General features: G+C 38.4%; 1 protein-coding gene across 1 annotated transcript in view; it reads left to right on the top strand.

Annotated features, from left to right (window-relative positions):
• LOC103083372 (AP-2 complex subunit beta-like) overlaps nt 1-25277 on the top strand; it is a gene marked incomplete at its 3' end in the record, with an annotated part of 40936 nt that extends 15659 nt beyond the window's left edge. The window contains exons 2-6 of the mRNA XM_007448543.1: nt 12183-12311; nt 14230-14475; nt 21960-22150; nt 24406-24495; nt 25157-25277. Coding sequence (XP_007448605.1) covers nt 12183-12311; nt 14230-14475; nt 21960-22150; nt 24406-24495; nt 25157-25277 — 777 coding nt within the window. The remainder of the gene's footprint in view (nt 1-12182; nt 12312-14229; nt 14476-21959; nt 22151-24405; nt 24496-25156) is intronic.
• Nucleotides 25278-25381: the final 104 nt, after the last annotated feature.

Below are 25381 nucleotides of genomic sequence, written 5' to 3'. Positions count from 1 at the left end.
TACAAAGCTAACATTCTGTGACTTAAGAGACTCAAGAAAGTCCAGTTCTTCCATCTTTTCTTTTTCTTCTTTAACACACCCATATTTTAAAATATTACGAACCAAGCTGAACAGAGAACGAATCAGGTAGGATGCATTTTCCTTTCTTGCTTCTTTTCTCTCCTTCCAGGTGTAAGTTTTCCAGAGTTTATTTCAGTTAAGAATTGGATGTAAAACTTTTGAGCCTTTTTCTTACCGGATAATATTAACAAATTATTTTGTGGTCATTTTTAAATGGAAATTGCAGGTGTGTCTGTTGTAATGAGTTGTCTGCTGTCATTTCTTATGCAATAAATGATACCTGAAGATGCCATTGTCTTTGCATTATTGAAATATCTGATTAGCACCTCTCACCCTTGTAATGAAAGATTGCTGAAATGACCTTTCTGCTTTATAATTTGGCCAACTATTCACTTTTTCCCTACTAGCACCAACTGTGTAAAGTCCTACTTTATGCGAAGAGGGGATTTAGTGGCCTCGCCAACAACTCTAATTTAACGGCCATTTCCCAGAGGCATTTGAAATTAAGACCCTATTAATTTTTTTCTGGCCTTATTCTCTTTACGGGCACCGGAAGGAGGGAGGAATAGTTGAGAAGGGACTTTTACAACCTATATTTACTAGAAACTAGGTTATGTTAAATCTAGATGTATAATCCTGTACAGGGAGACCTTTTCTGAAATGCAGTGACATCATACTCTGGGCTAGGAAAGTTAGAGTGATTGTGCTTTTGACTGTGGCAGCATTTTCTTTTTTTTTTTAAACAATGTCTTGAGGTCATACCTCAGGTCCTCAGAACAGCCGGTGACTTCTCTAGTTTGATCTGGTAAAAAGGTAGTGTGAATTCCAGCTCCATGATGGCTTGGCTTTCTAAGAAAAAATTCCCCCCCCCCCCAGCTCCCAGAAGGAACTTGATTTTTGAGGCTCTTCAGCAAATACTTGACTTATTCTTTGAACTCTATTTTGGTTGCTTTTTCTTTGGCTTCTAAAGCAGACAACAGTTATTTGTTTTGTTTTGTTTTTGTTTTTGTTTTTTGCGGTACACGGACCTCTCACTGTTGTGGCCTCTCCCGTTGCGGAGCACAGGCTCCGCATGCGCAGGCTCAGCGGCCATGGCTCACGGGCCCACCCGCTCCGCGGCATGTGGGATCCTCCCCAACCGGGGCACGAACCCGTGTCCCCTGCATCAGCAGGCGGACTCTCAACCACTGCTCCACCAGGGAAGCCCCAGACAACAGTTTTCACAATCCTATGTTTTAGAGAATCTGACCATATTCATCTCTGGTGTGTGATTAAGAGTGTCTCATTAAAACAAGACAAAAGAAAAGAAAACAAAAAAACAAAAGAACAGTGTCTCATTTAAAAATATATACAGGGACTTCCCTGGTGGTGCAGTGGTTAAGAATCCACCTGCCAATGCAGGGGACATGGGGTTTGATCCCTGGTCTGGGAAGATTCCACATGCCATGGAGCAACTAAGCCTGTGCGCCACAACTGCTGACCCCACACGTTGCAGCTGTTGAAGCCCACGTGCTCTGGGGCCCATGTGCTGCAACTGCTGAGCCTGCATCCTGCAACTAATGAAGCCTGTGCACAGCAATGCAGAGTAGCCCCCGCTCGCCACAACCGGAGAAAGCCCACGTGCAGCAACGAAGACTCAACGCAGCCAAAAAATGCATACATGTGCAATTTTTTGAGGTGAAATTCACATAACTTAAAATTAACCATTTTAGAGTGAGCAGTTTGGTGGCATTTGGTACATTCACAGTGTTGTGCAGCCCCGACTCTTCTCATTTGTTTTTGTTCAGGCTAGTTTATTTTTATTTGGGGGGAGTTTCTTTTAGCTTAAGTCAGGAACTGACGTGATAAAATGTTGCTCTGCCAATATGAGTAAGGGATATTTCATTACTGTTGTGTAGGACAGTGCGAGATAAGAGAGTGGTGTGTTTCTCCTTTCTCTTGAAAAGCAGGGGTTCTTACTTTAGGGTCTAAGATCATGTACTTGATTCTCTCCTCTTCCCTGAAATTTTGTGGGCTGGTACATTATTCTCTAGTTAAGAACTTAGTGCTCACAGTGTAAAAGGACAGAAATCTATTCCTCGATGATGAAATTTGTTAGGGGAAGTAATGAAATGTGTGGGTCACTAACAAAGGTACGATTTAAGACTAGGTTAATGTTTAACAGATTGTGCTGAAATTTTCTGTTAAAAATTTAATATATGTGAATGTGTATGAGAGCTTTAGAAAACAGAACGATTTGGGGGCCCTTTTTCAAAGAAACAGTGAGAAATTCCAAGCAGCTTTTGTCTTTAAATGTTAAGCAAGTTTTAACTTTTGATGATCCCAAAGGATTAGAGTGGTGTAACAACATCCTGGATAGACCATAATGGCCTTGATCTTTGGCCCTCCTGTCAGGCTCTAGTACTATAATCATTTCTGTATACTGGTTTTCCTCTTTGTATATATTAATTCTTAGATGATAACTTCAGATTTATTCCAGGTCTTTTTTTTATTAGTTAATTAATTAATTTATGGCTGCGTTGGGTTTTTGTTGTTGTGCGTGGGCTTTCTCTAGTTGCGGTGTGTGTGGGCTTCTCATTGCAGTGGCTTCTCTTGTTGCAGAGCACGGGCTCTAGGCTTGTGGGCTTCAGTAGTTGTGGCATGTGGGCTCAGTAGTTGTGGCTCACAGGCTCAGTAGTTGTGGCACACGGGCTTAATTGCTCCGTGGCACGTGGAATCTTCCTGGACCAGGGCTCAAACCCACGTCCCCTGCATTGGCAGGCGGATCCTTAACCACTGCATCACCAGGGAAGTCCCTATTCCAGGTCTTTTATGTGAAGGACTCCTTTCTTCAGTTTGCCTACTTCACATTTAGTTTTCACTGTGAATGGATTAAGTGATTAAATGGATTAAAAGATTATAATTCTTTGAATTTTAGCTAGAAAAGACATTATGAAAATACTACATAAGACAAGCCTCTGTTACAGGCTCACTTTAAGTTATAACAAATAGTGTCAAATCAGATATTTCTGTATTCTATAATGATTTGTGTGAGTTCTAGCTCACTTCTTTTAACAAGGTAAGTTCAGTGAAATTCTTGTACAACCTAAAAGCACTATTGTATAAGGATCAGTACTATAAACGTTAAGTAGCTCCTTGGAAAGATAACAAATGAGTCTAATTTCCCTTAAATAGTCCAAGTAGTACATTTTAGAGAACAAATTTGAGCCAACCTTTTTTCATTAGTTTATGATTTTCTGGCTTTTTTCCTTAATTGCATTGATTTGTTGAGTGCTTAGGTCTTTTTTCTCAGATCCATAATTACCATTGTTTGTGGAGGTACTATCGCTCAAGTTTGCCAAATATATTATCACTCATGTTGTTTTGACCAGAAAATAATGAGTAGGTGCCAGGGCATCTGTCCAAAATTTGGTGATAAGTATTATTAATGATGGTGGTCAGTAAGAAGATAATCATGTTTTAAAAAATTTATTTATTTGGTTGTGTTGGGTCTTAGTTGTGGCAGGCGGGCTCCTTAGTTGAGGCTCGCTGGCTCCTTAGTTGTGTCATGCGAACTCTTAGTTGTGGCACGCATGTGGGATCTAGTTCCCGGACCAGGGATCGAACCTGGGCCACCTGCTTTGGGAGCGCAAAGTCTTAACCACTGTGCCACTGTGCCACGAGGGAAATCCCAGAAGATACTCATGTTTGAGTGCAGCAGGAATATTATTAAAAGAAAGTTTTAATGTATTTAAAGAAGTCAAGTACATTGGACAAAATCTTAGCGTTTCTCAAATCAGAAAACATTGTCTCATTATTCGGGGAGAAATGTGATCGGTCCATGCTGTTTTCGTTTTACCAATGGAGACTTATGTCAACTGGATTAATTCTGGAAATTGGAACAGAAAAGTTAAAGTTGAAGCTGGGATCCATGTTCTTTTAAGTTTTAACACCAGTTCTGATTCTCTTTAGTAGTCAGTGTGACTGAACAAATATCTCAGTTTTTTGCATTGTTTTTAACTGTAAACTGACATTTTTTATTTTGGGGAATACTCGGGGGAATTGTAGGTTGTTGGAAATATGAAAAACATAATTTAAAAAAAAAAATCCATGCATAACACCTCTCTAGATGTTTGCCTCTCTAGGTGTTTGTCATGAAAGATTATTGTCCTGCTAATCTAGGCTTTTCTTTTTTTTCTGAAAGAAATTCCTTTTATTGATAGCTGCATGTAATGGTGAATAGGTTGATAAAAATTTTTTCTCTTTCAGTTTTACTCTGTTTCAGAATATATGTCTTAGAGTGACTCCATCTTGAGGCAGGGAAGAAAATCAGATTTGCTTTAACGGAAAGTAATGGGGAGATCTTTTGAAACAAACTTTTCCTTATTTTAAATATTGGAGTGAGTAACTGAAGATGTATTTGTAAAAGATGTAGCTTTAGGTCTTGGAGGCTCTGAGGAGATAATTGTGGATAAAATCATAAAACTATGATAGGTTCAGATTATCACCCTATTCCATTAGGCCTTTGGATTTTGTTCCAATTAGCTTTTGAGGCAAGGATTACATTCTTAATTATCCTTGCATCCCTTTGGATCACCAGTGATGGTGGTAAGGATGAAGATACTTTCTGAATGCAGAAATTCTTGTATATAAATGATCTTAAAATTAGTTGAATGCCTTGCTGGACATAAATAACTTGGTTAAAGGAATTCTCTTCTCTTGCTGTAGGTGCACATTAAAGATCCACAACCATGACTGACTCCAAATACTTCACAACCAATAAAAAAGGTAACTATGAGAACCTGATCACAGCCTTTTTTGAAGATTCTTCAAAAGTTGTGGTGTAAGATTGTTCCAAGTAGAATGCTCCTGACCTCTTCAGACGTGTATGTCTTGGACCATCTCATTGGAGATATCCTACAGAAAAGTGTATTGAGTAAATTATTAAAGTATGGGTTTTTAAAGATACGGCTGTGGTGCACATCATTTTGACTTGAAGGTTTTAGTGAAAGGAAGAGATCCAAGATTGATCCATTGAAGATTGATAGCTCTGAGGAGGGTAAAAGGAAGAAGCACATTTATTGTCTCTTTTTTAAAAAAATTGAGTGTAATTGGTTTACAATGTTGTGTTCGTTTCTGGTGCACAGCAAAGTGATTCAGTTGTGTGTGTGTGTGTGTGTGTATGTGTATGTGTATGTATACGTATATATATTCTTTTTCAGATTCTTTCCCATTATAGGTTATTACAAGATATTGAATATAGTTCCCTGTGCTATACAGTAGGACCTTGTCATTTATTTAATATATACTAGTTTGTATCTGCTAATCCCAAGGTCCTGATTTATCCCTTCCTCCCCTCCTGTTTGGTAACCATAAGTTTATTTTCTGTGTCTGTGAGTGTTTCTGTTTTATAAATAAGTCCATTTGTATCATTTTTTAGATTCCACATATAAGTGATACCATATATTTGTCTTTCTTTGTCTGACTTCACTTAGTATGGTAATCTCTGGGTCCATCCATGTTCCTGAAAATGGCAGTATTTCATTCTTTTTTATGGCTGAATAATACTCCACAGTATATATAAACCATATCTTCTTTATCCATTCATCTGTGGATGGACACTTAGGTTGCTTCCATGTCCTGACTATTGTAAATAGTGCTGCCGCGAACGTTGGGGTGCATGTATCTTTTCGAATTAGAATTTTCTCTGGATATATACCCAAGAGTGGGTTTGTTGGATCATATGGTAACTCTAGTTTTTTAAGGAACCTCCATACTGTTTTCCATAGTGGTTGCACCGAATTCTTTTATTTTTTACTTGGAAATAAACATTTTATTACAAGGAGTACTACTAAAGCAATACAGCAATAAAATAAAAATGAAAGTTCCCTCCCTCCCTATTCCCGTTCCTGATGGGAACTCGGTATGTATCCTCAGTCTTTACTATGCATGTATTAATACATATGATTTTTAAAATTTTTAACAAAAAATGATTGTGCAAAACAATGCATGGAAATTTGATATTTTCTTATCCTTCCACACATGATGATTTCATACCATCATTTCTGAATTATGGCTGCCAAAAGGCATAATCTCAGTGTAATCATGAGGGAACACCCATGACAGCTGAGGGTGTTCTATAAAATGACTGGCCTGTACTTTTAAAAAATGTCATTATTATGAAAGACAAAGGCTAACCAGCTGTTTCAGATTAAAGGAGACTAAAGAGACATGACAGTAAATGTAATGCATGATCCTGCATTGGATCCTGGCCCAAGGAGGATGGGGGTGAAATTACTATAAAAGACTTTATCAAGATCTTTGAATAAGGTTTATAGATTAGATAATGACAGTATATCACTGTTAAACTTCCTGATTTTCATCATTGTATTATAGTTATGTAACATAATTCCTTGTTCTTAGAAGTTATACACTGACATATTTAGAGCTAAAGAGACATGATGTCTACAGTTGACTTATTCAATGAATCAGAAAAAAATGTATAAATATATAAAAAGTATGATAAAGCAAATGTGACATAATGTTAGCAGATGGGGAATTTTGCAACTTTTCTTTAAGATTAAAATGATTTCAAAAGAAAAAGAAAATGAGAGGGTACACATAGTGGCCTGGAGCACCAGAAAATTTTCTAGAAAGCACAAGCATATTTCTGTCGTTTGGAGTTATTTAAGGGTAAACTTCTATTATAATACAGAAAACACCATAGAGAGTTGCTTAATTACATTAGCTACTAGTCCATGGCTTTCAGCCTTGCCTGCACGTTAGAATTGCCCGGTGAAGTAAAAGACAGTAGGTGATGTCCAGTCCTAGCCCTGCAGAGATCCTGATTTCTTTGGTGTGGGATATGGCCTACACGTGGGGGTTTTTTAAAAGCTCCCCAGAATTTTCTGATGTGTAGCCAAGATTGAGAACTGTTGCTAGCTGCTAGCGATGCTTGGTAGATTTTATTCGGGGGGAAAGATAAGAATTTAATAAAGCTGTAGTATGTGTGAGATACCTTGCCTCCGTGCTCCTCCTTGGCTCCACCCAACTTCTTGCTGCTTTTACTGCTTATAGCGTACAAAAGCATTTTGCCCCTTGTCATTCATTTTCAGCTTTTTTTGTTATTCTCTTACCATTCTGAAATGTATTTATTTCTTCTGTTAACATTTTGTGTGCTTTGATGACCAAGATATTTCTATAATAACACAAAAAGATGTAATTTTAAAACTCACCTAATTTTTCAAACCTTCACTTATAATGGGTCCTGGTAACCTTTTTTTAATTCAGGGATTTTTGTAAAGGTTTGAGACTTGCAGATGAATCATGGCTGGGTAAATACCACATTTTAAAACATGGATAGACTGTGTTCCTTTTTCTTCCTGTAACACCCACCAGAACTGCCACTGGAGCATATTCTTTAAATTTATGCTGTTGGAGTTGGAATAGTTTCAGTTATATCCTGTGTTGATTCTTCAGCTCCTGCTGCTATTCACAATTCAGATTTTCTGAAACCATACTGCTTGTCCTTTACCGTTTTCAGAAGTAAGTGATGGGAACCCTAAGAGCTGGATTTGGCAGCAGAGGACTTGGAGAAGAGGAGAGTGACTCCTTAAAGGGCCCAGCTTTTCTGTCTGTGCTTTTTTGCAGCTGTCAAATAAAAGGGTGATTTTTGTAACAGTTTGTTTGCTTTGTTAGCGATGGATTTTGATGTAACAGGCTTTTTTAGTGCTCAACTTCTGTGCTTCTTGCCAGTTCATCCTTCCCATTTAGAGGCTTCAGCAGATCACCTAGTTTGCTGCCCCCACTATTTCTATACTGGTGAACGAGGTTAAAGTGAACATCAAGAACAGTCATAAAGGTGGAAGAAAATGAGGCAATACTGTGGATTGAAAGTTGAAGTGACAATAGTCAACTTCTTTTTCGTGGTCTTATAGTATATTTTCTTCTTTCTTTTAAAACCAGTTGAGGGTGGTTAACCTTTTTTCTTATTTCAGCTCCAGCTTTCTGAAGATAGGTGAGCCTGGGCCTTAAAATAGTGGTGACAGTCCTGGCATTTCACGGTGCAGGGCCTGAGCAGTCAGTCATTTAAGATTATACCTTTAGAAATGACTCTGGTTTGTACCATTCTTGAAGCTTCAGGATTATTATTTCTGTTCTTAGATTGATTGAACAGGATAGGGCCTTAAAGCCCATTATCATCTTAAAGTACTAATTAGAGCAGTGATTCTCAACCCTGATAATACATTAGAATCACTTGAGGAAACTTTAAAAAATATGAACGCAGGAGTTCTACTCTTTGACATCCTGATTTATTTGGTCCAGAGTGGAGCCTGAGCATTGGCATTTCTAGATACTTCCCGGGTAACAGTGTGTAGCCAACATCGAGAAACACTGGATTAAAGAGTCGGGAGAAACAGTTCTAAGGCCAGCTCTGTCACTCGCTCACTTAGTGACCTTTGAGCCTCAGTTGTTTGTGGAGTTGAGAGTAGGTGAATGAGGAGTCTCTTCTGGTTTGAAAACATTGATTTGTGAACCTGTTTCCTGCCTGCATTTATTTTTTTCCCAGGACTTTGAAATTCTGACGGGAGATCATCCCTCAGATGCCGTTCTCTCCCCATCGTAGTAAGATATCATGAGATATCTTTCCTTTTTCCCACTTCTGTGCTTCCTGAGATCTGGCTTACACCTTCCTCTCTGGTGATAACCCCAAAATAGCATCCTTATCAATGGGTTGGTTAATATTCTAGGGATTTGAACTGTACCTATCCTATAATTTTAAAATAATCTTATTTCAGTTGCAGCTCTGCCACTGGTCTCTGTTGTGTTATAAGAAAACATAAAGCAAACCCAAACGGGAACATTCTACAAAATTATTGGCCAGGACTCTTCGAAAGTATTAAGCTCAGGAGAAATAGAGGAAGACTCCTCCAGACTAGATAAGACTAAAAAAATATGACAATTAAATGCAGAATGGGATCCTGGATTGGACCCTGACCTGAAAAAAAGACTTTAGGACAATTGGCAAAACTGAAATACATTCTTTTTTTTCTTTTTTTTTTTAAGCAGAGGTCTTCTTAGAAGCCCACATGATTTAAATTTATTTATTTATTTATGGCTGTGTTGGGTCTTTGTTTCTGTGTGAGGGCTTTCTCTAGTTGTGGCAAGCGGGGGCCCCTCTTCACCGCGGTGCGCGGGCCTCTCACTATCGCAGCCTCTCGTTGCGGAGCACAGGCTCCAGACGCGCAGGCTCAGTAGTTGTGACGCATGGGCCCAGTTGCTCCGCGACATGTGGGATCTTCCGAGACCAGGGCTCGAACCCGTGTCCCCTGCCTTGGCAGGCAGATTCTCAACCACTGCGCCACCAGGGACGCCCTACTGCTTTTTATTTAAAGCTATTACAGTCAGAACGTATAAGAATGAGTTTGTCCCACTGGAAACATCAGGAAGTGTAGTTGCTTTTATATTAACTCTGTGACTAAGTTTTTTTTGTTTTTTGTTTTGAGTGAAACGAGTTTGATTTCACTTGCATACAGATCTAGCATAAAAGCTCCTGAGAGCTGACACAGTTACAAATCTGTTGCTGAGGTCGTTTTAGAAGATGCTAAAAATATACTGAGAAGCAGAAGCCCATGTGTACTTTAATTGGCTCAAGCCAGTGCCCTCAACTTTACAATTTTGCCTTTAATTGCCGAATTCAAGATGAAAATCAGTGGTAACAAAATCCAAAGGGTCTTTTTTTTTTCCTCCCTTTTTTCCTGTAATTTAGGAAGGCCATTTGGAAATAAATAAGGATTGTCTACAGGCCCCTGAGGATTCCCGAGATCCTTTCCATGAAATCCATGAAGTCAAAGCTATTCTTGTAATAATACTTAGGTGTTATTTACCCTTTTCACTGTGTTGGCATTTGCATGGCTGGTGCCTTAGTGTGAATTAAGGCAGTGGTGCCAAACTGTAAAAGTAGTCATTGTATTCTTCACCATCATGTGCTTCCAGGAAAAAAGGACAGTTTCACTTAGGACTGTCCTGCATGAAGCGCTAAAAATTTATTTCAGTAAACCTTGAACCTTGAGTTCAGGTCTTTTGAGTATTCTGTGTGATGAAATAGGAATTAGGCATAAAGTGCTTCTACTGCATAGCAACGTGTGACGGTTGACTTGAAAAAAAGCCCTTGCACAATTGTTTGACTTGGGAACACCATTTCTTTGTGAAAGAAAGATTGACAGACAGAACTATAGTTAATCAGACTTCAGTATTTGGGAGACATTTTATAAAACATGAACAAAGAACCTGTCACTTCAAGGGAAAAAATTTGACAGTAGATAAATTTCGACTTTAAAGTAGAAATTAGAGTGTTGGAAAACTTGTATTTCCCATCGTGAGCTTGATAGCTTCCCAATACTTAGAGATTTTTCTGATGAGATTGGGGGTGAAATTAATAACTGTGATTATTTGCTGCTGTATAATGAAATATGCCACCATAGAGAAGATCTGTATAACTCATTGAACCAATATTCTCCAAATGACCAGTGCATACATCACAAAATTATGCATGGGTAAAATATCCATTCAAACTAAGTGATAAATGAATGGATTTTAATGCAACCAAGTACAGAAAGTTTCTTGATATGGTTTCAGATTCCATATTGTACCTAACTTTTAAGAAACTACCATTTGTGGACTAAAAACAAAAAGAAAAACAACCATTTGTCTAGCTTTAATGTATCAAAGAAGAACATCCAGTTATATGAAAAAGCTATTAAAATACTCCTCCATTTTCCAATTTATATACGTGTATGCAAATGGATTTTCTTCTTACACTTCAGCTAAACAACATTCTACAACAGGTTGAATGCAGGAGCATGTGTGAGAATCCAGCTGTTTTTGTTTAAAGTAGACATTAAAGAGATTGGCAAAAATTAAAACAATGTCATCTTAATTTTTAAAAATAAGTAAAATAGGTAGATTTTTACTTTAAAATATTTATGTTAATATGAAATGCATTGATTTTCCTTTTATTAGTTGGGTCAAATGCTGCTGATAAGAAATGGGTGAGCACAAGAATGCCAAGTAAATTCCAGCATCTAGTGGTGGATGTAAGGTGTAGTAACTCAAACATCTGAGAAGGTCCTAAGGCTAATGATGACCTTCCTAATGTCATTAAGAAAAGGGAAGTCTAAATTTAAGTGCATTCTATGTCAGGCACAGGGACAGATGCTTTTACTTACAATGTTTTTTATAGTCCTCATATCTTCTGAACTAGAGGTTATTCTGAATTAGAAGTTATTCCATGTTAGAGATCAAGCAGTGTATACTTGGAGAGGCTAAAGAATAATCCCAAAGTCATACAGCTGGTGGTAATGTAGCCAGGATTCTAACCTAGTGTCTGAGTCCCGATACCTGTTACTGGTCACTTCCTTCATGGGTGTATATATACAATAGAATTTAAATGTGTACATGGCACACACGTTTAGAACTGTTTCATTTTCTGAAAATGGTTAAAATTTTGAACAAAGGTCCTAATTATCTGAGAACTGTTTTAATAAGGAAACTAATCAAATAAGTTCCCACTGGTCAGGGATGGAAGAATATGTGCATTAAAAAGCATAACAACTGTAGTGCTTTGAACTGCAAAGAATTGATATGAAAAATTATGGTTAATATTTTTGTGTGACATAGTGATTTTTTTAAAAAGTTTGTAAAGATATACGCTAAAATACGCTAAAATATTATATGTGAAATGTATGTGCAGGATTTGTTTAGAAATTGTTTAGAGCAACTAAATGGGGTAGGGACTGGGGGAAGGCGAGTGGGTTGAGGTTGTGTATGAAACAAGATCAGGTATGTATCAATATTTGTTTGCAGCTGGGTGATGGATACATGGGTTCATTAAACTGCTGTCTCTAATCTGAAAATTTTCATAGTAAAAGTTTTTTAAAAATCTATTTTTATACATCTTCTTGGGACCATTATTATAAATTATTTACTAATTCATTTCTGTGGTAAATATTATCACTAGTGGACATTTGTCCTCACATCAAATCACTTTTTAAATTAAGGCTGTTTCTTTGTGTTCTGTCCAACAGCCTGGCACCAACATCTGTTCGCTTTCCCTTCCTCTTTTCTCAGCTCTCTCTTTCCAGAAGAGAGTAGTAGTGAATTGTATTCAGACTGACAACCTGGAACTAAAGAAGCTCATGTATCTCTACTTGATGAACTGTGCCAAGAGCCAGCCAGACATGGCCATCGTGGCTGTCAACAGCTTTGTGAAGGTAACTTTTTCCCAGGGACTCAAGAACAGTCTCTTCTACCTCAGAAAACCTTTTCAGAAGTGTCTCTTGATATGGTTAGTGTCTGCATTGCAAATAAGCAACCTCTGTTCCAAAAGAGGGCCTCTAGAGAAGTATTGGACATTGAGTAGGAATATTCATGATTTAAGCATTCTGTATGCCAGAGTTAGTCATCCAATTCAGACCATAGGGTGAGCCTTCTGTCAGCTGGTCTTGGTGCATCCTTGCCAGGTGGGAGAAGAAAGCCAGGTGAAACCTCACTGTTTTATCTTCCAAGGCTGACAAAGGTTGGGCATATCATTGTAGTGTCAGTGACCTGGGGTTTTACCTATTTTATCTTTGTAGAAATTATGCTTATGGTTCAGACGTAGTGGAAACTACAGGAGCTACCTTTTAATTTTGTTTTATTGAATAGGTCTTACAATAGTTGATTAACTTTTTTGTTATTGTGGAAATTTTCAAACATATTCAGGTTGAGGGAACAGTATAATAAATTCCTAAATATCGATACCTCGTAGTTTCAGTAGTTACCAACCTATGGCCAGTTTTGTTTAACTTAAAGTCTCCATACATGCTTTCCTGACCCCCACCTCCTCTCCTACTGGATGATTTTAAAGCAAATCCCAAACATCTTAAGAATGAAAAAATCGTTTAATCAGCTGATCATTAAAGAAAGTCCTTAATATTATTGGATATCCAGTCAGAATTCTCCTATCATTAGATTTGATGAACACAGTAATAAGGTTGTTCTTATTAGGGTTTTTGTTTTGTTTTGTTTTGTTTACTTCTTTTTCCTCTGCCTGGAATTTAGTCTACATTAAAAGCAAAAATCAGACAGCATTTCTAAAATTAGCTTCTATTAAATTGTTTTGGAAAATAAACATGCTTTCTTCCTTCTCATGGAATTTTTGTTCTTTTTCTGTGTTTAGCTACAATGTACAAGATCATTATAACATTTCATTCTTTCTGTCTGGTGATTCATAGATGGATGATATCATTGGAAAGAATTTAGTTTACATTTTTTGGAAGTTAGCATGTGCATAGGTTTATAATGTTTAAAGAGATTTTTTAATATAGGGCAATTTAAGGGGTGTTCCTTCTTGGTAAGTGTTCTATTTGTACTGTATTTGGAGGCACTTGCTAGGAAAGGAGAATGTATGTTAATCAGGATTTCAGAGGGCCCTCTCTGCTGCTTCGCGCAAGGAACTTATGTTGGGCCCAAACCAGCTTCTAGATTCTCCTTTGTTTTCGTGGCTGTAGGCCCCAGATATCCAGCCCTCTTTTCTCCCTGCTTAATATTTGTGGAGTGGGACATATCTTTCCACTTCCTGATTTTTTGTTGTTGTTGTTGTTTTTGCGGTACGCGGGCCTCTCATCGCTGTGGCCTCTCCCGTTGCGGAGCACAGGCTCCGGACGCGCAGGCTCAGCGGCCATGGCTCACGGGCCCAGCCGCTCCGCGGCATGTGGGATCTTCCCGGACCGGGACACGAACCTGTGTCCCCTGCATCGGCAGGCGGACTCTCAACCACTGCGCCACCAGGGAAGCCCCAATTTCTGATTTTATCCTGTACCAGAATACAAGCCCAAAGCCCTTTTCTGCTTTTAATGCAGGTCCAACAATGGCCATGGGGATGGTAACACCAGCTATCAGCTCTGGAATGAATCCTATAGGGCATTTCTTCATTGTGTATGTAAAGCAGTTAAATGAATTCCTAGCCTAAACTCTTAAATAGGCAACTGTTGTACTTAGGAAAGGAATCATATGTGAGATGTGGGTTCTGATGTGGAATGAAACTGGAAGCCTACGTTAATTAAATATTCTTTTGTTGCTTATTTAAACCAGACTGTTTAGTTTTCTGGTTTATGTACACCTGTAGTTGTCAATGATTGTTTTTTATAGGACTGTGAAGATCCCAATCCTCTGATTCGGGCCTTGACAGTCAGAACCATGGGGTGCATCCAGGTGGACAAGATTACAGAATATCTCTGTGAGCCCCTCCGCAAGTGCTTAAAGGATGAAGATCCCTATGTTCGGAAGATAGCAGCAGTGTGTGTGGCAAAACTCCATGACATCAGTGCCCAAATGGTGGAAGATCAGGGATTTCTGGACTCTCTGCGGGATCTCATAGCAGATTCAAATCCAATGGTAATATGTTTCTGCGTTTATAAGAGAGCAGTACTTAAAATGGGTCCCTTTAAAAAGCATGTTTAAAATAAATTTTATCTTTGGGACATTAAGCCATAGGTTAGCTGTGTGAGGCATGACTTCTGTGTGTCCCACAGATTGTCTGTCTCACACCCTACATGTTTCTGAGCTGAAAACCAAGTACTAAAATACAAGGGTGTTTTTTTTTTTAATTGAAGTATAGTTGATTTACAGTATTGTGTTAGTTTCACACGTACAGCAAAGTGATTCTGTTTTTTATATATATGTATTTTCAGACTATTTTCCATTATAGATTATTACACGATATTGAATATTGTCCCCGTGTTATACAGTAAATCCTGTTGCTTTTCTGTTTTATTTTTTAATTTTTCTAGATTAATTTTTTTTGTGTGTGTGCGGTACGCGGGCGTCTCACTGTTGTGGCCTCTCCCGTTGCGGAGCACAGGCTCCAGACGCGCAGGCTCAGCGGCCATGGCTCACGGGCCTAGCCGCTCCGCGGCGTGTGGGATCTTCCCGGACTAGGGCACGAACCCGTGTCCACTGCATCGGCAGGCGGACTCTCAACCACTGCGCCAGCAGGGAAGCCCAATATTTTTATTTTTTATGAAAAATTTTTTAAAATTCTTTTTCCTTATAGGTTATTATAAAATATTGAGTATAGTTCTCTGTGCTATACAGTAGGTCCTTGTTAGTTCCCGTGTCCCCTGCATCGGCAGGCGGACTCTCAACCACTGCACCACCAGGGAAGCCCAATATTGTTATTTTTTATTAAAAATTTTTTTCCTTATAGGTTATTATAAAATATTGAGTATAGTTCTCTGTGCTATACAGTAGGTCCCTGTTGGTTATCTCTCTTATATATAGTAGTGTGTATATGTTAACTTTAGTTAAAACTGACTTTCCGTGAAATACTATTTGAAAGAGGAAAGATAGTTTGAAGTAAAAAAATTCTCACTGTTAAGTCCTAGGTTAACCTCCCTGAGTCTGTTTCCTCTTCTGTAGAGTGAGAGGTACCAACTTAGAGAGTTGTTAGGAGTATTAATTGAGCTCTTGCATAAAAAACATCTGTGAAAGTGCCTGGCTTATGAGAGTTCATGAAATGATGGCTGCTGCTGCCGTGATTATGAAGTAGACATTAGGCAAAGGTTAGCATTATTGCTACAATATTAATTTAGAGGGTTCTGACCCCTTTGATAGCTATACAGGTTCATATGGTAAGATCTTTCTGAGGGAATTAAAGCTAAACTTATTTCCAGACACAGATTTATTAGTCCATTATTTTGAAAGTAAACGTATTCAGAATGAGGAAGCACCTTGGCCCGAGAGGAAAATAGCTCCTATGATTTCTTCACAAACAATCAGAGTTTTGAAAATTCTGTCTCACTAAATTGATACTTGCAAGAAAGATACACTTCTGAGTGATAGTGATAATTCTCTAGCTTTTTCCCATGCATTAGGATTTTCCCTCCTTACTACAGTTTTCCTTTTCTCTCTTAGAGGCATTTTGAGGTATTCCAACTTCAGTTAATGTTTACACCAGAATCTGCCACTCCAGAGACTCTCTTGACAGCCCCACCACATGTACTTTGCTTTTTGTTTGTGAGCTCAGGTCTCCTAAATCCTTTGGCTCAGCGCCTTAGCCCCTTTGATCTTGTCTTCTAAGCCTTCTGAGTTCTACCATCACTCTGAGAACTGCCCCTGGGAATGCCCTTCTTCCATTGCTCTGTCCTGTCTGCCAAAGCACAGACTACTGAATTAGTTAAAAAAACAAAACAAAAAAACCCCCAGAAACATATTTTCGTTTGTTGAGGGTTTTTCTGCACAAGCAGCATGCTCTCAGAACTTGGCCCGGTATGGCCTTTAGCGACGGTTCTAGTTAAACTGCCAGCTTCTTTTTTTTTTTTTTGTGCTGTACGCGGGCCTCTCACTGCTGTGGCCTCTCCCGTTGCGGAGCACAGGCTCCGGATTCGCAGGCTCAGCGGCCATGGCTCACGGGCCCAGCCGCTCCGCGGCATGTGGGATCTTCCCAGACCGGGGCACGAACCTGTGTCCCCTGAATCGGCAGGCAGACTCTCAACCACTGCGCCACCAGGGAAGCCCTGCCAGCTTCTTTTAATATGAACTTATTTTGGAAAGCTGTTTTATGAAAAATAACATTTTTTTTCTCAGAAAAAGTATGTATTTTAACCATGTGCTAGCCAGCATGTAGAAGCCACATGAGATTATGACAGTGGTTCTCAACTGGGGGCGATTTTGCTTCCTGGGAGACAGTTGGCCTTGTCAGGAAACACTTTTGGTTGTCACAACTGATGGGAAGGTTGCTACTGGCATCTAGTAGGTAGAGTTCAAGGATACTTTAAACATCCTGCAGTGCACAGGGAGCCCCCTACAACAACATGAAGGACTAATTTGTTATAAAAACTTAAATAATGCCTGACATATAGTAAATGCTTAATAAATGACAGCTGTTCTTGAGACAGATCTAACGTGACGTACTTTCTGATTATTGTAATTTCTATTTAGGCTTTAGAAGGTTTGTGGTGGTTTGCTGTCAGTGTGAGATGATAAATGCTGAAAAACTGAAGTCTCTCTAGATCACTTTGTAAATTTGAGAAAGATTTTTGTCAGAATATGTTTGTTGTCCTCATGGGCAATGTTAAATCATCTATTAATGACCTCATTTAACTTAGTACTTTAATTATATGAATTCTGTTATCCCTAAATATATATCAATAAGTAGAAGAAGAGTTATAAAATTAAAATATTATACAGAAGCGAAATTAGAAATGCGTGAAGCTCTTCATGCCCGGTGTCCATAAAGGAGTACCAGAGCTGGTAGAATTTTAGCCATGTGTGAGAGTGTCAGTATGTGGTAGGCACTGGGTAAGAATGATGTAGGAGGTAACATGTTCACTCAGTCTGTGTCTGGATGCCCCAAGTAGGTAATGTTGTACTTGGTAGTAAAAGATGAGTTGCTGGTAATTTCTGCAGGATCAGAGTGTTGAGTAAGTGGAATCATTGGAAGCTGCTCTGTTATAAGGGCAAGTGCCCATCTCAGTGCTTTTCGGTTTTTAAATTCTTGCAGAGGAAGGAGACAATTTTTGTTTTCCTTTATGATAAACTTTGTGGAGATCTTTTTATGTGTATTCTCACCTTAGGAATTTTAATCATCAGTTTTCATTTTATCAGTTATTACTAACTTAGGTGTTTTTTTTTTTAATCTCATTTTGGGGGCGGGTTTTTAGATATAGAGAAAAGTTGCAAGGACCGTACAGAAAGTTCTCATATACCTATCTTCACACAGTTTTACTTAATGTTAACATCTTACATAACCATGGTACCTTTTTATTTATTTATTGGCATTGGTACATCACTATAAACTGAAGTACAGACTTTATTTCACCTGTTTCAACACAAATATCCTTTTGCTAGTCCAGGATTCAATCCAGCATACCACATTGCGTTTAATCACTTCCTTTTATAAAGAGTTGACTCACTCTTTATGAAAGTATCTCAAAAACAGAAAAGTGCTTTGTAACTGTGAATTTTTTTTTCGCTCCAGTACTAACACATGAGGGTTAAAACTCAGGCTCTGAAACCAACCAGACTTGGATTTGTATCCTGGTCTGCCATCCGGGGCACGAACCCGTGTCCCCTGCATCGGCAGGCGGACTCCCAACCACTGCGCCACCCGGGAAGCCCCAGGCCTTGAGTTTGTATTCAAGCATTTTCCCTTTCCAGCTTTGTTGGCTAAGCAAGTCACTGAATTTCTCTAATCCTATTTATAAATTCATTTTTAAAGCCTATTTCCTTATCTGTAATAGGTGGATTTTGATAGCAACTACCTTAGAGTTGCTGGGAAGGTAAATGGCATAGTAAGTGTTCAGTAAGCTTTAGCTATTATTGTCTTTTATCTCTTTGTCCAATTCTATTAGGTATAGTATAAAGTAAGTCAAAACACAAATTGCTTACATTAAAAAAAATTCAGCAGACTCCAAGGGTCCGCAATGAACTGTCAGATTGAAGAGAAAAATTTGTGTAGTATTGAGTGTGATTTTACACACACACATGCACGTGCACGCATACTTCTGTATGTATGTATATGTTGTGTTTAATATCGGTATCTGTAAAGTATACATATTATATTAGGTCTACAGGGGGTAGGGGTGGGATGGGGAGGAGGAATGTTTCATTGCAGTCTTCCAAAGAACAGAATTTACCATATTTGGGAGGCAAGATGAATTAAGAAAAAAATTTCTTTTGACGCTATGGGATATGTTCCTTTGTAGCCTAGATGCCAGCTCTTTGTAAATCAACCAGTGTGCTGAGAAAACTCACTTAAACCCTATTTATAAATCCATTTTTAAAGCAAAAGTTCCTTTAGAAATCCCTTTCTTTCTTGGGAACTCCAGTTTTTCTGAGATTATAATTAAAAGGCCATTGTTCTTTTCATGGCAGTGTTTCCTAAAAGAAATGCCAGTTTTCTAGGGGGGAAAATGTTATGCATGTTAGTCTTAGTTCAGATTCAAAGTGATGGTACAAGAGAAAGAGACATAACCTTTGTTTTAATACACTAGTAAACCAGGGCAGTTACTGCAAGAGTCAGATTTTTTCTTTTGATAATGAATTATTGTTTGGAGAAGGCCCTCTGGGAAGAGGAAGTAAATCATGTTTCAATCCATTATTTTTAAAGTTTATTTTTTAAAACATAATATATGTACTACATTCTATACAAAACTCCAAAGAAGCACAGAGACCGGTGAGTTGTCCTGTATACCCCAGCTACCCAGCTGCTGTCTTGAAGTCAGTCTTTGCCTGCTTGAGATTCGATGCTCATTTTGAGTTTCCATTAGAGTGAGAGAAGCATGGCTTACTGACCAGGAGAACTCTAAGCAGCTCTTTATGGGCCCACCTCAGTATATTTCTGAAAACTTAGCACTATGAATGTGAAGATTAGGAGATGAAAGTGGAAAGGTAGAATAGAAGGAATTTTAGAGGAATAGCAGTAGAGTTTTGTTATTGGGGGTGTATCTCCTCTGGCCAGTCATTGGCTCAGTGACCATTTGGCAGTGATCTTTTTTCCCCATGCAGACTTTTCTAAACATAATCATATAATCTGATCTCTCTGGATCTTTTAATTAGTTTTACTTTTCCCTGTTTCTTTTCTTGTTTTAATGTGATAATAAGTGAAAATTGCCTGTTTTACCACCAGAACATATACTTCATTAGCTGCATTATGTACTTGGTTTAATTTCCAGTTACCTGTGATGTTAGCAGAGGAGTTCTAATTGTTCATTCTGTTCAACATTTCCTGTTAACAGACCTCATATTTAATTTTTTTTAACATTAAAAAAAATTGACTGGCAGAAATGGTAAGTTGTGACAGGACATTTGTTTTGGACGAACTGGTAACCAAGGCTGGGCATGTGTTGGCAGCAAGAGAGGAAAATGGGCATTTGTTCTTCCAGTGTGACATTTTGATCCTTTATCCTGTAATCCAGTGTATTAAGTGTATTATACAGGGGAAACACAGTACCTTTTCCCTGCATGTAAAGCACTGAGATGATGGAGATTATTGTTTCACTTTTCATGCCTTTTAATTTTTACTAAAGGCCATGCTTGATGGTGTGGTTGGCAAACAAAAATTAAGTCAGGAAAGAACCTCATGCATGCTATCATGTGATAGGTGAACTAGATAATCCTTCTCGATTTGTCTTAATAACAATAAAATATTATATCCATAATCATACTTACCAAGTGAACCTTTGATTTTTTTTCATCTTGGAATTTTTTGTCCGGATCACTAAGTTATAACTGAAGGTGATTCCATTTGTGGCATCATTATCTTAGTTAATGGATACTGTCATGAATGTATTATTTGATTTAAAAAAACCATATTCTCTAGAATTTATCTTCTAGGTAAAATCATATACTGGGATAATCTGCAGAGTACCCAAGTTATATGGATATTAAAATCAATAGCTAAACTGTAACCATTATGTTTCTTCTCTTGCTAGCAAAAGGATAATCATACAACTCTTAGTTTCTCAAGCTTTTAACGGGGACTTCAGTCAGAACTAAAAATGAGTTGACATTTTTGAGAATCTTTTCAATATACATAATTAATGAAGCTGCTACCTATTGCATCTCATTTATGCTTACAGAATATTTATATATAGCCTTACTGTGCTAATATTTAGCGACAGCTGAGAGCCTCACTGCAAAATGTGGTTTTAAATTCATTTGTACAGAGCTATAGTTTTTTGTCTGTTTTGTTTATTTTTGGGTGTTTTTATAATCTTAAAATTACTTTAAACATTCATTGGTTGTAGATTTCTTAGTTAAATTACACATAATCTATAATTGTGATAAAGTGTCCACTTTTTTTTCTTGCAGCTAGTATGGATTTCTGGGTCTGTTAAGTCAGGATACAAGTGTACTTTCTTATATTTGGTAGCAGTTTTTCATTTATCATACTGCCTGAGTTAAGGATACATTTGAGGTACCATATTTCATTGATTCTAAGATGCATTATTATTTCCTGTATTACGTAGAAAGAAAAATACCTCCTATTAAACTGACATGCCGTTGATTATTAAATATATCCCAACTTCAGAGATGTTAATATGAAAAACTGTGCAACTGAGTCTTGATGAATTATGGTAATATTACCACCTTAACTTTGTATAAGGCTTTGTAGAAAGCACTTATACATAAGTCATCTGATTTTATCCTCAAACTAAAGCTAATCTGTGAGGTGGATTAAATTATCCCATTTTCAGATGATGAAATTGAATTTCACGGAGATTATGTGCTTTCCCAACATCATGTTACAGTGAACTATGGTTTCAAGGTCACATTTTCTTACTCTGAGACTTAAGGTGTGATTGACACCTGAAGTATCACCTCCCCACCCCCCAGTACATGCACACCCATATACCTATAAAATTGTTTGGCCTAGATTTTTCTTTCCATTGCCTAATGTACATGTTTCATATTTAAACTTCACTGTTTTGTGTTTTTTGTTTTGTTATGGCTGCGAGGCATGTGGGATCTTAGTTCTCCAACCAGGGATCGAACCCATGCCCCCCTGCAGTGGAAGCACGAGTCTTAACCACTGGACCGCCAGGGAAGTCCCTAACCTTCACTTCTTTTACAGCTGTTCATGTGTCTTAATTCTACTGATAGTGTTGACTACTATTAAAATTATTATTGTTTTAATAGTAAATCATGAGGGACTCTCTGCTAATATGTGAATTGTTTTAATTCTGTGTTGCCTGACCATGAGGAAGCTATACATGCCATCTTTGGTGGTTTATTATACATTTTGAAAGCAGCATATCTCTTTCTAGCTGACTGCGTAAAATGTTCAGGAATGGTTATGGGTTGAGATCTGTGAAGTGATCCGGAGAAATAGTTGTACTGTTCTTGACAAATCAAGGTCATATCTGCTTCTTTCCCAGGTGGTGGCTAATGCTGTAGCAGCATTATCTGAAATCAGTGAATCTCACCCAAACAGCAACTTACTCAATCTGAATCCACAGAACATTAATAAGCTACTGACAGCCCTGAGTGAGTGCACCGAAAGGGGCCAGATTTTCATCCTGGACTGCCTGTCTAATTACAACCCTAAAGATGACTGGGAGGCTCAGAGGTCAGTCTGTTTTTCTGGATAGTATCTAGGAGTCTTGCCTGGTTCAATAATTTCTAGTAAGTCTGTATTAGAATAAGGGTCTGTTACGTTGAGAAAATCAGTGGCTTATGGGATATATATTGCTATCCTGTGGTATTTTCTCAATGTATTTAGGAACATTTTAGGTGGTAGAGTAAACCATGCAAAAAATAGCTCTTCTAAGAGGAGATGTGTATTTTTCATTTCTTCTTTGAACAGTATAGTTAAAACCCTCTGAAAAAACGCTCCCTCATCATGGTCTCACATCTCCCATACAGTAATTCCTAGACATTTGGCAAACAAAGGGTTTTTGAGTGTCTCTCACTGTAGTAACAAAATTTTCGTTCTTTTAGATACATAGTAAGTGGCTTGATACTAGTTATTGAGCTGCCTTATACCTATAATTAGTACTAGAGAAACTAACTGTGTTGGAGCCAGCAAAATGAATGTCTTCCGTTAGATATAGGAATCACATCATTCTGAATTTGGAGAAGATTTTGGAAGGCACACCTGGATTGTTCTGCTCAGCTCTCTACCACTTTAGTGTTGCAGATTTTCTTTGACTCTCAGATACTGACTACTAAATTTCATATACACATACATACATTTTAGTTTACAGAATTGGAGGTATCATCAGTTTTTATTGAGCATTTTGTGTATATAGGCCCTGTACTAGGCAAAATAATTCTGAAGAATTGTTGGCTCTTCATTTTATTTTATTTTTTTTTATTATTATGTTTTTTTTTGCGGTACGTGGGCCTCTCATCGCTGTGGCCTCTCCCGTTGCGGAGCACAGGCTCAGCGGCCATGGCTCACGGGCCCAGCCGCTCTGCGGCATGTGGGATCTTCCCGGACCGGGGCACGAACCCGTGTCCCCTGCATCGGTAGGCGGACTCTCAACCACTGTGCTACCAGGGAAGCCCTGGCTCTTCATTTTAATTATGGTAGATAGGAACCTTCCTTGCCCGGCTAAAGCTCGAGCTACTATAATGTAAGTGCTCTTCACTTGTCTGGGAAATTGTTCCCTCTGGATTTAACCGAAGCTCACACTGCTAGTTTCTTTCCATCACTGAAAGTACAAATATCTTCTGGAAAGAACTTTACATACAATTTTATTTTCTCTTGGTCATTGACATCTCACACTTACTCATTCACTCAGCAAATATTTATTGAGCCCATGCTGTATGCCAAGGCATTGTTCTAGGCTCTGAGGATATAGCAGTGGACAGACAAAACTCATAGCTCTTATGGAACACTTATTCTGAGGGATCGGGCAGAAGTATATAAAATATGTATACGTAATACAGCATATAATAGGTCAGATGATGATAAGTGCTAACAAGAAAGATAAAGTAAGGAGGAGATCTAACAAATGCTGGGTGGTCAGGAAAGGTCTCCCTGAGAAGGTAGCATTTGTATAAATACCTAAAGGAGGTCAGGGAGTCAGCCAAGTAGATACTGGAGGAAGGGAGAAAAACACAGCTTACTTACCTTGTGTCCTTAACTGAGTCAGCTAGCCACTCACGTTGCCTAAGAGCTATCAAAATTAGCTTAATTTCTGAAGAACCCTCAATGGATAACTAAATACTCTATATTTTATGAGACATTTAAGTGTAGGTGGCAGGGACTAGGAGAAGGGGATGAGGTTGAGAGAGCATTGCAGTGGTATTGTGTTGTTAAACACAAACAAACAAACAAACACCCTTCCCGAGATTCCCTTATTATGCTGAATGCAAGAGGTTGGGTGGTTTTCCCTGTCACCCCATCTCCTTCTGCATCTTACAGTGAAACTTCAGCCACAGTTGGTTGATATCTCTCACTATGAAATAACTCTCAGAATGCTTAATTTGACTTCCTATAGGCTGAGGAGAAATGGGCTGTGAGGCAGGGAGCCCTTACATAATATGGGGAGACAGAGAGGACTATAAAATAGGAAGGTAAATGGTGTGAGCTTCAGGTGTTTGGGGTATTGGCTAGTTCCCTTCCAGTTTGAACATCGCTTATTGCTGGTTTCCTAAAGTCTTCTGATGTCCCTGCTCTGTTTGTAGTTTGCTGGGACTGAGGCGTCCGCAGTGTTGGATCCCAAATTTACCTATGTATGGAGTTCTGACTTTTCTAACTGATTTTCTAATTTCTTTATACCTGGGCCATGGGAACCTCTGACAACATTACCTTATAGATTGGATTGAGCAAAGAAATTATAATTTAAGGTACTAATTTTCATTTTCTGTCCTCAGTATCTGTGAGCGGGTAACTCCTCAGCTATCTCACGCCAACTCAGCAGTGGTGCTTTCAGCAGTAAAAGTCCTAATGAAATTTCTAGAGTTGTTACTTACCCAAGGACTCTGACTACTACAATGTGCTGCTGAAGAAGTTGGCCCCTCCACTTGTCACTTTGCTGTCTGGGGAGCCAGAGGTGCAGTACGTCGCCCTGAGGAACATCAACCTAATCGCCCAGAAAAGGTTGGGAAAAAATGAATTGGTGATTAAAGTGTTTGTAATTGTGAATTAAACTTAATAACATCATCATTAAAGAGGACTGTGTTAAAACTCTGTTTAATGTATGGAAATGAAAATACTGTATGGTAGAGCAACTTGCCCAGGGTCAGGAGGCTAACAGTTGATTTTAGGGTGTTCCTACAATGAATGCCTGGTGTTGCTCTACAATTTAGTTTCTTTTCTGAAGGAACTCTTAGTTGTATGATAGCTAATGTCTGCTTAATATGGTTCAGGCTGTAATTTAGATCAGGTGGTTGTTCTTCCAGTGGTTCTTCTTGGCAATATATACTTTATTCCTTAACAAGGATAAAAATAGTCTGCCAGATGGATCTGGTTAGAGGGGTGTAGAGGAAGTTTATGAGCTTTTTCCCCTGGAGTGGAGCGTGTGAATGGAGAGCAGAGAAGCACAGGTTAGGTATTAATGCAGACTCAGAAGGATATATCAGTAGATGCCTCACCTTCCTTATCTTGTGTTTCTGTGTACCACAGGCCTGAAATCTTGAAGCAGGAGATCAAAGTTTTCTTTGTGAAGTACAATGATCCCATCTATGTGAAACTAGAGAAATTGGACATCATGATTCATTTGGCATCCCAAGCCAGCATTGCTCAGGTCAGACTTAAAGTAGATTCAAGTTAAGATCTAGTAACTATGATCTTAAGATCTGGCCTTCAGAAAAACCTAGGCCATGAAATTGCTGTTGGAGAATCCTTAAT

The sequence above is a fragment of the Lipotes vexillifer genome, unplaced genomic scaffold (assembly GCF_000442215.2).
Source record: "Lipotes vexillifer unplaced genomic scaffold, Lipotes_vexillifer_v1.1 scaffold1689, whole genome shotgun sequence".
Taxonomy (NCBI): Eukaryota; Metazoa; Chordata; class Mammalia; order Artiodactyla; family Lipotidae; genus Lipotes; species Lipotes vexillifer.
The sequence above is the reverse complement of the archived record's forward strand: the minus strand, read 5'-3'. Positions and strand labels throughout refer to the sequence as shown.